This window comes from Hippocampus zosterae, chromosome 15 (genome assembly GCF_025434085.1).
Source record: "Hippocampus zosterae strain Florida chromosome 15, ASM2543408v3, whole genome shotgun sequence".
NCBI lineage: Eukaryota > Metazoa > Chordata > Actinopteri > Syngnathiformes > Syngnathidae > Hippocampus > Hippocampus zosterae.
Genome location: NC_067465.1, coordinates 1,548,949 through 1,561,591, shown reverse-complemented (window position 1 = coordinate 1,561,591; position 12,643 = coordinate 1,548,949). Strand labels below are relative to the sequence as shown.

The following is a 12,643-nucleotide window of genomic DNA, read 5'->3' as shown; positions in this document are numbered from 1 at the left end:
CCGTGTGCTTTAGCAAACTACTTCTGAACGTTTCCTCTGATGCCCCGTGACCTTGTTGCTATGATTACCCAAGATGTTGCTATCGAGGTCAAAGAGGCGATGGGAGAGGGCGGCGGGGACATCGAAAGGTCATCGCTGTAAACTTAATTAAACTAGGACTTCCTCTAAAATACATTTCTAGCTAACAGTTGGACATCAGTGATCGGTATCAAAGAGCACCCTGCACAGAGGGCATATTTCATAATAGAGCAAATAAGTTTGAATAAAAAAAAAAAAACAAAAGCATAAAACACCACCAAAAGAAAAGATAAACAAGAAATAAAAACATATCGGTTACAGTTACTAGCTAGATAGACTAAATTGATAAATAAAAACAAAGCGTAACAAAATAGATTCATAAATATCTTCCAAAAAAAGAAATCACATGAAATAAACATGACACGATAAGGCTTGTTTTTGCGACATTAAGAACTACATCACATCCAATACCGCCGTGATATCTTGTGCTCGGCCATCTTGTTGGAGCGTATGTACAAAATTGAGCTCAATCTCATTAGTTTGCCGCGCTGACAACGCTGCGCTGTAAGACACCACGCGGGATCGGATCGTCATGATTTTCTGCCAAATTAAAACCAATGGCCAAGGAGAAATGTCAGTTGGTTCAGGATGTTCTGTACATGGAATTTTAATGACTGGAGGGTCAACTCGGCGACGTGGAGAGAATTTTAGTGCAGTGGTGCATTGAGATATGGTTTTAATTTGTTCTGTGACCATGCTTGTAACTCAACGCCAGTACTGAAAATATTAATAAAGTACCCCCCCCCCCAAAAAAAGAAACAAAAATAAAAACGGAAACGGAGGCATGAAATGTAAAAAATGGTTAATTCATTGTGACTCATTTTGGTGTGTGACATGGCCACCAGGGGGCAGTATAACATCGTCATGAAGAGACAAATTCAGAAGACTTTCACAAGTCAGGGTTTTGGCTGAGGATAAAGAAACTGTGCCATCAGTGTTATGTCAGTCTACATAATTGGTGGCAAATCCAGGCCCCCCCCCCCCAAAAAAAACCATGCCATAGTTCAGCTTCAGCCAGATGTGCTTCTACTTAACCCACATATAAGTAGAAGCATTAAGCTAGATGGACTTTTCTAAAGTGAAGCTCCTGGTTGTTTGAGAGATTTTTTTTGTTTGTTTGTTTTAAGAAGTGCCCATGATCTGCGAAACTACTGGTTGTTGTGAAATGAGTTTTTGCCGGCGCCCCCCTAAATGATCCAAATGAACGCTGGGTTCTCCGAAGACTTGTCAACATTCAACATTCCCCCCCTCCTTGTTTACCATCCGGTGAGATTAAATTGCAATGTGGTGCTCTTCAAGTAGGTGTGCTTGAGAGGGACTTTCATTTTCATTTTAAGAACGTGTACGATAATAGTCGTTAAAAGCATGTGAGCAAAGCAGCATGTTAAAAAAAACACACACAAATCAGCATAAGGCAATGATATAAAAAATAAAAATAAAATACACGCACGCACACACAAAACAGGAGACATAATAAGAAACGTCTTTTAAGAGCATCCCTGTCAACAAGCGCCCATTGGATCTGACAAATGGGGCGTGGCATGAAGAAGAGGAGCAGGAGGAGGAGGATGAAGGACCAATACAAGCAAAGAGCAAGCAAGCTTTGTCGAAGGCGACGGACGATGGCGGCCAGCCCGGTCCAGAATATTCTCTTGGAGTCTCTCTTGGCCTGACATCGCAATTTCTGTTTGTGGGCCACGGTTGATTGGCTCGTGTTGGCACTGTGCGTCGGGTATCGGAAACCTCCGCTCCGTCTCTCTCGCGGGGGGGGGGGGGGGGGCGGTCGAGTCCCAAGTGAGGCAGAAGCGAAGCACCTGCTTTCGTAACGATCAGTTAGTCGCCTCGGAAAGAGACTCACGTACACATAGAAACGTTGACCTTTTGCCCTCTTGTAACCCCGGAGTACACCAAAACCAATAGATACAAAGTTGAGGATAAAAAGCCCATGAAGGGTGCAGCAAATATCCAGGCTCTTTGTGTGTATTTCTTTTTAGTACGTATACATCGAGAGAATCATAAATTCCTGTTCTTGTATTTCACTGGTATTGGAGATAGCTGACCACGACACATATGTATTATTATACGTCCTTCACACTTGGAACACTGAGGTAAGTATATGGATTACACATGGAGAGTCCAACCGCAGCTCATTTAGCGGAAAAGAGCGTGGCTGTTGTTAGACACAGATTTGTTGAAGGGTTTTTTTTTTACCCCCCCCATCTTTTTATGTTGTTGTCCTTGTTAGTGTAGATCTTTCCTCTTTGTCTCTCGCTCCTTCTTTACTGTCGTGGAGTCGTCGATTATGTTGCATAGTGGTCGAAGCTACCCAAGTACTCCAGAGCGGCCTGGTAGCAGAACTGGTACTCATCCTGCACGAGACAAGACAAATCATTCATTCATTCATTCATTCATTTATTCATTCATTCATCTTCTGAGCCGCTTGATCCTCACTAGGGTCGCGGGGGGTGCTGGAGCCTATCCCAGCTGTCTTCTGGCAGCAGGCGGGGGACACCCTGAATCGGTTGCCAGCCAATCACAGGGCACACAGAGACGAACAACCATTCGCACTCAAACCTAGGGACAATTTAGAGCGTCCAATCAGCCTGCCACGCATGTTTTTTTGGAATGTGGGAGGAAACCGGAGCACCCGGAGAAAACCCACCCAGGCCCGGGGAGAACATGCAAACTCCACACAGTGAGGCCCGAGCTGGAATCAAACCCGCTACCTCTGCACTGTGAAGCCGACGTGCTAACCACTGGACTACCGGGCCACCTTACAAATCATTTTGAATGATAAAATTAACATTGTTGTTATTTTTTTAAGTTTGGTGAGAGAAGTCACTACATGAGCGCACCCTGTCATCTTAGATCATGGTTTTGGCGCCGATACTGTGGGACAGGACTCATACTCGGTACTTGGTGCTCTGATACCAACACACCGATACATATATATATTTTTTTTCAGGTTTACAAATTTGGAAAATACATCAAATGTACTTGGATTTATGTAAAATTAACCTGCTTTATTCCCATTCAAAGTCAAAAATGGTCCGATGGAATAACATTACAATCATGCTAGCCACTCAATTTTCCACTTGCCTTTTTTTTTCATATAAATAACCGCAAAGCATCATTTTCCGTCACAACTCGGTCAGAAAAAAAAATGTACAAATGGAGTTTTAGCGAACAGCAAAAATAAAGTCACTGTTCCAATACTTCCGGATGCAACTGTAGCAAGACAAGAAATATCAAACGTTGTCTCATCATGTTAGGGAATAGGGGTTGCTATGGGGGGGATGTCCGCCACAGGGCCCCTTATACCCTCAGTGTGATTAAGGACCAGCTTGCTTCATTCAAAAGAAAAAAAAAAAAAAACAATCCCACGTACTGTCCACACGAAATTGTGAATGCCGCTCTGAGAAAACACGTCACTGTACCTCAGTCTGCACCATGGCTGGTCTCTGTGTCCGCAGCATTTTGACAGTCTGGAAAATGTCCACTGCCCCTTCGTAGCGCATCCTCTCCAGCACGATGCTCAGAGTGATGAAGACCCCCGTGCGACCCACGCCGGCACTGCAACCAAAATAGTTTAACCGGATTCCCAACGTCTGAAAGAGGGCGGTCGTTGGTGACATCTCACCTGCAATGAACGCTGATCGGTCCGTCCTGGCCGAATTGCTCCTTCGTTTTGTGCACTTGGCCAATGAAATCGATGAAGCCTTCACCAGATTTGGGCACACCTTGCTCGGGCCAGTCAGTGAACTGGAACTGACGGACCGTTCGCGATTGGCCGTCCTGAGGGTGAAAATTTGATAGCACGACTCACGGAATTTACATCTCAACCTGCAACTTCATTTAAACCATACAAATATACAAGCGGCCGTTTCATTTGAGCTCTCTTCTTCTCACTGTCATGCGCGTTCAAAACGAGCCGGGGAAGGAAGACGGCAAACTGTAATGTATGTGCAGCGCCGAAGATAAAGATATTAAGTTGGCAGGACTCAAATTGTTTTTGAGCGGTGAAACAGATGCGAGCGTTGATGATAAATGTGGGCGAATCCACCTGTCGAATATAATAAAATGATGTCGTCGTATAAATCATCCCCTCTGCCTGGGAAGCCTCCGTGCTGTTTTCCATGCGCAATCAAAGAAGGTTCATTTGAGGCCATTAATTATGGCTGAATCTGTTGTAGGTTATTATATTATTAAAAAAAATAACATACATATTAGTTTAAAGTGATACTGCTGGGCAATATTTGAATGAGCATATTCCTATTTGATAATTTTGCCTATTTAACATTGATGCATTATTTAAGAAGTTACTCCCCAGTTACTCAGTACTTGAGTATTCTGAGTCCCATTTAATTGATCTCTTACTGAAGTAAATATTTGGTGGACTACTTGAGTACTGTATTTTCCACACTAAAAGGCGCATTCCATTTTCTCAAAAGCCGACAATGAGGCTTATAATCCGACGCGCCTTATATATATAGATCATTCATTCATTCATTCATCTTCCGAGCCGCTTGATCCTCACTAGGGTCGCGGGGGGGCGCTGGAGCCCATCCCAGCTGTCTTCGGGCAGTAGGCGGGGGACACCCTGAATCGGTTGCCAGCCAATCGCAGGGCACACAGAAACGAACAACTATTCACACTCACACTCACACCTAGGGACAATTTAGAGTGTTCAATCCGCCTGCCACGCATGTTTTTGGAATGTGGGAGGAAACCGGAGCACCCGGAGAAAACCCACGCAAGCCCGGGGAGAACATGCAAACTCCACACAGGGAGGCCGGAGCTGGAATCGAACCCGGTACCTCTGCACTGTGAAGCCCACGTGCTAACCACTGGACTACCGGGCCGCCCTATATATAGATCAGTACTTTGATTTCTTGGACGTATTATTTTAAATGTGCTGTAAAGTGCTTAGCTCCAGCGGTTGTGAAAGCTCCATATTAACAAAGCTGTATTGTATTGTATTCTCTTTGGCGTAGCTCCATCTAGTGGATGCCCAACTCAACCGCAGCCACGATTGTCTAACAGTGGCAAAATAGGCCAGTCATTGAAGGTGCAAGTGCCTTATAGTACGGGAAATACGGTAATATTTTTGTCCACACACACCTCACTTCTTGCCTTGGCTGGATAATTGTTGAGAAACACTGCGCATGACTTATTTATGAGGGCGCAGCATCTATTTGAGGAAACGGCGTTACTGCATGTCACGAGTATTAAAAAAAAATGGAATTCTAGTTTCATTGACGGGCCGACGAGACACTGGCCGGCCATTTCATTTTTTGGCCTGCAATGATTACTGTTATCTGAACCTGGATCAGCGGCTTTGGTGAACTTCCCACCGAAACGTCTGCGATTGTCAGGCACTCGAGAGGCAATAACATCTTTTCTCCTCCGGTCAGCCGTTCTGACTCCCCTTTAATGGAGATCAATACAGCATCTGCCCATGTGGCGTCTGGACAGGGCAGGCTTAGCTGGAGTTATCTATGACTGGCACTTGGACACGAGCGTGGACGTGCAGTCACAAGCGCGGATGAGCTGCCGGCAATTTATTCCGACGGCGCGGCTGAACGAACAATCTCAGGCGGTTTGCCGTCAACCGTCCGCTCACATACAAATGAGGTAACGCGGCTTTGCGGGTCGATAGGACAATCGCTTTGGGCCGCCGGCGCTGTACATCGGTCGAGGTGGTGTTTATGCTGCTGTTGGAAGATGCAGAGGTGAATTGAAACACGCAGAACATAAACTCACCCTGGCGTCTGTTACTTTGAACTCCCGCAGGATATACTGGGGCATGTTGTACTCGGCCATGGGGTCCACCACAAAGTACTGGTACCTGGCGGAGCGTTCAGCCGGCCAGTACTGGTGACACTTCTCCTGAGACAAGACAGAGATTGGATGTTATTCGTGGGTCTTTGTACGACAGGGTTATAATCGATTTAGATTTTTTTTTAAATGATACTTTTTCATTTCGTAATGGGTTTTAGTATTAGTTTTAGTTTTTTAAGTGTCTGGAATATTTCATTAGTGCAAAAAATAAAAATTTAAAAATGAAAAAAAAAGGTTACCAAGGACCATGTAATGCAATACTGGAATAAATAAAAAAAAAACACCAAAAGCTCAAGTATGATTATTAATTGACAAAGATGAAAAACAAAGGACATTATCGCTTTCTGTATAGTTCGTTTTATAAAAGGAAGTGAAGAGTGCCGATGACATCACTGCCAAATTTGAACAATTAAAAGAATTGGCATGAGTACACAAGGAGCCTTCAAAATCGTGAAAAATCAAGCCATTCTCTCCCCTCTCAACACTGCGTGATTTTCCGCTCAAAACACACCCCACTCAACTGACAAGTGTCAATCAAATATCGCTTACTTACACCTGAAGAAAATTGATCCTACTTGATCACCGACAACACAGATTTGATTTTATTTCATTATTATTATGATTCAGTTTTTCTTCAGTTAATAATTCTATCTTGCTTGAATGGGGTGTAGTTCCAGTGCTGACCACCAGATGGTGGCACACTTACTCCACACTTTAAACGCTATATTAACTCGATTGCGACGTAGATCTCAGTTGAACCATGCTTCCAAACAATCCTCAAACTTGTTTCGTGTATTTCAAAACAAATACCTAAATTGACATCACAGAGAAGGGTGATGACGATTTTTGAAAAGGATTTTTGAAAAGGCTCTGATTGAATGTAATGAAAGTCAAAGTGCTTGCATCCATAAATAGTACATTATAAAAATGCTCGAGTGTGCAGGATAAAGATTTTCATTGCGGTTGTCGTTTGCGATCGTGTACAACTGCACTTAATCCTCATTCGAATGTCGCTCAACACTATTGTAGTTGTGACCCTGCGGCTTATCCCGTCAGGTGTCACCCACAGCGAGTCACTGGCATGATTCGTTTGGCGTCGTTTTAACGGCGAAAGCTCATTTCTTGCTCGGAGTGCAACAATAACCGGATTGTACAATAGCAGCTATTCGAAAGAGTCAATCAAAAGAATAAATGCGCGGTCAGGGCGTTTTTAGAGGTAGAATTGCTGACAGAGCTTTTGTGGTGGATCCCATTAGATTGCGCAGGTGTAGCTCGTGTAGGCGTAAACTAATGAGCTCCCATTAGTGCCTACGTTTTTTTGCGCTTGGATCCTGGAAACCTGACCTCACTGAGCCAGTCTGAATTGGGGAGGGGGGGTTAACTAGAGCCTGAGCAAGCCACTGGATTGAGATGTCCGCATCCTTACCCGGCCCATCTCCCTCAGTTTGGTGAGCATGACCACAATAGTCGAGTTGTGCTCCCACAGCATCCTCCAAAAGTCTTCTGTGGTCTCTGCCAGTGGACCCTGGGTGGCGATGTAGCCTTTCTGCTGCCTGCATGCACACAACATTGCAACATTTAGTAGTCCAGACAACTTCCCTAAAATGAGACCAAAGAGAATACAAACATCGGGTACAACATTAGGTAGCGATCTCCTACGCGCTTTACAAAAGCTGATTATTATTTTTTCGGGCGGGAGTCTTTTTGTTCTTGATTAGATTCCGCGGGTGTACCTAATATTATGGCCAGCGAGTGTCCATAGAGGCACTTTTTCCGAGCGCAACTTTTCTTTTCTCAAGAAGTGGAACAGTCAAAGCGTGTGTCTCCAAGCAGTCTGGATGCCCGAATCATTTTTTTCAGCCTCCATCTTTCGACGTGGACGGCGCCGTGCAGCGCTAACGGTAAGGCTGACGCGATGTGACAGGCGCAAGCACTGTGGTGAAAACCTCTCCGATCCATTCACTCGTCAAGCGATCGGCGGAGGACAAGAGGCCGAGTCGTATTAATGTTTCTCCTCATGTAAACATACCTGTAACCGTCAATGTAGCTGGCGTTTATGTAGTCAGATCCCTCCAGGCCTCTGATTGGCTGGAGACACACACGGGTTGTCTCGTAGGGCATGATGTTGACTAGCCGATTCTTGAATTTGTTGCACGGGAGGTTGGCTGTGACAAAGCGGGACGTGTGGGCTTTGGTGTTGGCCAGTCGCTGCGTAGAGAAGACGGATATGAGATTAAAAAGTGCGACGGGGCTCAATGCAGACGTAGGTGAACACCGGGTACACTTACCACGTTCGTTTTATTTCAAATTTGGGGATAAATTGGACTTGTCAGAAACAATTAGACATGGCTTAATTCTCTATGATATAATATATTCTACAGCTTTCACGGGCCGCATAAAATGATGTGGTGGGCCAGATCTGGCCCCCGGGCCTCGAGTTTGGTGTTCTACACAGTACAATTTAATCACAGGAAGAGATTATTTTTCATTCATTCATTCATCTTCCGTACCGCTCGATCCTCACTAGGGTAGCGGGGGGTGCTGGAGCCCATCCCAGCCGTCTCCGGGCAGTAGGCGGGGGACACCCTGAATCGGTTGCCAGCCAATCGCAGGGCACACATAGACGAACAACCATCCACGCTCACACTCACACCGAGGGACAATTTAGAGTGTTCAATCAGCCTGCCATGCATATTTTTGGAATGTGGGAGGAAACCGGAGCACCCGGAGAAAACCCACGCCGGCCCGGAGAGAACATGCAAACTCCACACAGGGAGGCCGGAGCTGGAATCGAACCCGGTACCTCTGCACTGTGAAGCCGACGTGCTAACCACTGGACTACCGGGCCGCCAGAGATTATTTTATTATTAAGATATGTAATTCCACATGGAAATGTTACTTTCTAACTCATTTACAAAATGGTCCAAGAAAAGGGTCAAAAGGTGACCTCGGAGTTCAATAACGAGGCCGAATTACGACATTAGTGTGATGTTGGACGTTGTACCGAAAGCAAGAGTCATATCGTGCATCTGTTTCTGGGCGCGTACTTTAAACTCCAGCTCCATGCCAGTGACATGCTCGCCGCTCTCCACCTTGGCCAGCTTCTGCATGTACGAGTAGAGACTCCTGGCGGCCACCTCGGTGTTCCCGCAGGCCACGGCCTCCAGCAGCGCCTCGTGGATGAAGCTGTACTGGTCCTCGGTTTGCACCATGTAGTTCCTCTGCGAACGCATCAGAGTGACGTGACCGTAGATGTCGGCGGTCCGCTCGTGTCGGATGCGCTCCAGCATGGCGTCGATGACGATGAAGCAGCCCGTGCGGCCGACGCCGGCGCTGAAAGGGAAGAATGAAGGTCAGGACGCATAAAGGGGGGTGGACAACGGCGCCTTTCTGTTGGGTTTGCGGCGCCACCTGCAGTGCGCGATAATGGGCCCGGCATCCGGAGGGTTGCAGGCCTTGACCCGTCGCAGGAAGTTGAGGAATGGGGTCGGGTACTCGGGAACGCCGTGATCTGGCCAGGCGGTAAACTGGAACTGACGCACCTCTCGTCGTTCGCTGCTGCCGCTCTGACGGGAGACGGTGAGAGGAATTATCGTTTGCGGAACGTATATATGTGCGCTAACGATGATTGATCTTTGGGGTGCAAGTGAAAAACACGTCAAATCGAGATATGAATGCGTTTCAGGGAAAGCGGTTATTACAGTGGACAGCTTATTTGTTTGTTTGTTTGTTTATTGAACATATACAGTAATAATTTGACAGAAAATAAGGTAGATAAAAAAAGTAAAAAGAAAGAAATCAGTCTTCATTCAACACAGTTATTATGTTCAAGGGAGTAGGATGAAGTAAAAAAACTTATCTAGTCCTACCCCGTTATGTGTTTATATCTACTAAATCATTTTTATATCAATCAGAAAAGAAAAAGTAAGAAGAAGTCTCCATTAAGGCTCATACTTTACCCTTAACCGTGATATTTTCACAACTTTTGGTTTGTATCGGGATTATATACATCCTCACCCTGGAACTCTTGTGTCAATTTTCTCTTGTATTCATAATGGATATTGCAATACCTTTCTCTATTTATCAACTTAGTTCTGATTTATCATTATATTTAATGTTTAGAATTGATCATTTTAACTCTGATTGGTGTAGGTTGTTTGTACTTATTTCTTATGCTATCAGGTTACAATGTGCATGAAAGGGTTAATGGCAAGGGTGCTTTATTTTTCATGATTTTGAAGAATCCAGGGATTCAACACCGAGGTACAACTTTTTTTTTTTTTTAAATTTCTTCAAGTGGTAAGGTAAAAAAAAAAAGGGTCGATTTATACGTTTTTATAGTGAATAGCAAACAAATGATGGGCGCTTCCAGGACTCAAATTGAAAACTCAAGAAGCTCCAAGAGCCTCTCCTTGAAAATAATGAAAAAAAAAATCTCTATAATCAAGACTTGCTCATCTTAATAAAAAAAAAGATCCATTTTGATATGCAAGCTATAAAAGGCACACAGGAGTTCTACGACATCCATCTTTTTTTTTTTTAAAGAATTCTCAGTTTGACGCTGCAAATGTCGAAATTGAAGATATACTTGACTTCAAATCCACAGTTGGCCTAGTTTCTGCGTTTGCAAGTAGGCCACAGTTACACGGGCTGCTTTGACGTGCCGAGACGCGCTCTTCTTCCAACAGTGGTCAAATCTCATCACCCCAGAGAGGGATGCAGCCCTGCTTTGACTCACCATGAAGGCCAAGCTAATGGCCTCTTTTCTTTTTTTTTTTCTTTTTTTGTTTTGAGCTCAACGACACACCCAGAAAATAGTTGCAAAACAGCTCACATCCCGGAGCGGATTTGTATTACGTATTTTCATATGTGCAAAACATGCCCGGCCCTAACATTCTTGATAAGATCAGTAACCGACAGCTTTTTATCGCAGCAAAATATCACATGTTCAAGTTTGGCATCTGCTACAAATTGAGCATGTTTGTCGAGTGCTTAGATGAGCTTCCATTTCTTTTGTTTTGCGTGATTATGACTGCCTGTTTTAAGAAAAGGGAAAAAAAAAAAGCGCATTCTCACCTTATAAAGGGAGAAGGTGCGGACGCAGAATGTGGCCAGTTCCATGGTGTCCAGCAGGGTTACCTGGATCGTCCCGTATGTGTCTGTGCCCCGACTCGGCCAGTACTGGTCACACTTTATCTAAACACACAAAATTTAAAAAAAAAAAAAAAAAGATGCATGACATGAATTCGCCAAATCATTAAATTCCCATTCAACAATGCTACAGGTACATATTCACCTTTTCACATTCATTTTGTGTGTGTGTGTGTGTGTGTGTGTGTGTGTGTGTGTGTGTGCGTGTGTGTGTGTGTGTGTGTGTGTGTGTGTGTGTGTGTATGGAGGGGGGAATGTATGCCTGATGTATTTTATTGTCCATCCATCCATCCATCCATCCATCTTCTACCGCTTATCCGGGGCCGGGTCGCGGGGGCAACAGCTTTAGCAGGGAAGCCCAGACTTCCCTCTCCCTAGCTACTTCTTCCAGCTCTCCCCGGGGGATCCCGAGGCGTTCCCAGGCCAGCTGGGTGACATAGTCTCTCCAGCGTGTCCTGGGTCTTCCTCGGGGTCTACTCCCGGTGGGACATGACCGGAACACCTCACCGGGGAGGCGTTCAGGAGGCATCCGAATCAGATGCCCAAGCCACCTCATCTGGCTCCTCTCGATGTGGAGGAGAAGCGGCTCGACTCTGAGCCCCTCCCGGATGACCGAGCTTCTCACCTTATCTCTAAGGGAGAGCCCGGACACCCTGCGGAGAAAACTCATTTCGGCCGCTTGTATCCGGGATCTCGTTCTTTCGGTCACGACCCATAGCTCGTGGCCATATTTTATTGTTTTTTTTAAATACCATATGATGTTATGGTATTAAAGTGTTAAGGAAGTACAGCGGTGCCTCGACATCCCAGCAAGCCGGACTTGCAGGTTTTTCCAGATAAATGCTGTCATTACGACCATTTTTTTTTTCAAGGACGTTACCTCCCATTCTGAGCCCGCATCTCCATGTGTCTTTGTGGATTTCTTTTTTTTTTTTTGGTCATATCAACTCACCTGTAAGCGACTTGCTTTTCAACAGGAGAATAAGAAAATAAATTCAACCGTTTTCTGCGTCAATGACTTGGATTTTTTTTTCTTCTTTGTGAGCGGGGATGAGTGCACCACATCTAAAACGCTACGTTGCTCGTAGCAAAAGTACCCGCGATTTCTCCTCCAAGCGTGTCATCATGACAACGGAGGCCGCCCGCTGCTCCCACACCATTCTCCAGAAGTCGCCAAACGTCTCAGCCAGCGGCCCCTGGGTGGCGATGTAGGCATTCTGCTTCCTGTAGCCGTCAATGTAATTGGCGTTGATGTAGTCGCTTCCCAGGACGCCTGCAAACAAGACACATTTTGGGGGGGGGGGGGGGCGTTGGCGTCTGACAGTGATGGGGGGCGTACCGGACCTCCGTACTGCCAGGCGGATTTGCTAACCTCACACAAATACACCATTAAATCCAATCTAAGCGGTAATAATGTTTTGTTATGATCTTGTCTGTGTCATTTCAAAGGAATTAGCGGGAGGAATGAACAATAATCAAATCCGGAGAAACCTCTGATCATTTCGAGATTTTTTGTTGTTTTCAGTTTCATTGGGTCCTCCGAGGGCAGCCGCGATGGAAACAAATGTGACAA

General features: G+C 45.3%; 1 protein-coding gene across 8 annotated transcripts in view; it reads right to left on the bottom strand.

The window, feature by feature from the left end:
• Window positions 1–2,294: 2,294 nt before the first annotated feature.
• LOC127616131 (receptor-type tyrosine-protein phosphatase S-like) overlaps window positions 2,295–12,643 on the bottom strand; it is a 73,329-nt gene continuing 62,980 nt past the window's right edge. For all 8 annotated transcript variants that reach the window (XM_052087556.1, XM_052087551.1, XM_052087552.1 and 5 more), the window contains 10 exons: window positions 12,168–12,343; window positions 10,996–11,115; window positions 9,331–9,485; window positions 8,967–9,252; window positions 7,949–8,127; window positions 7,346–7,472; window positions 5,842–5,967; window positions 3,719–3,873; window positions 3,516–3,651; window positions 2,295–2,447 (listed from right to left, as the gene is read on the bottom strand). In XM_052087556.1, coding sequence (XP_051943516.1) covers window positions 2,379–2,447; window positions 3,516–3,651; window positions 3,719–3,873; window positions 5,842–5,967; window positions 7,346–7,472; window positions 7,949–8,127; window positions 8,967–9,252; window positions 9,331–9,485; window positions 10,996–11,115; window positions 12,168–12,343 — 1,529 coding nt within the window. In that variant the 3' untranslated portion in view covers window positions 2,295–2,378. The remainder of the gene's footprint in view (window positions 2,448–3,515; window positions 3,652–3,718; window positions 3,874–5,841; window positions 5,968–7,345; window positions 7,473–7,948; window positions 8,128–8,966; window positions 9,253–9,330; window positions 9,486–10,995; window positions 11,116–12,167; window positions 12,344–12,643) is intronic.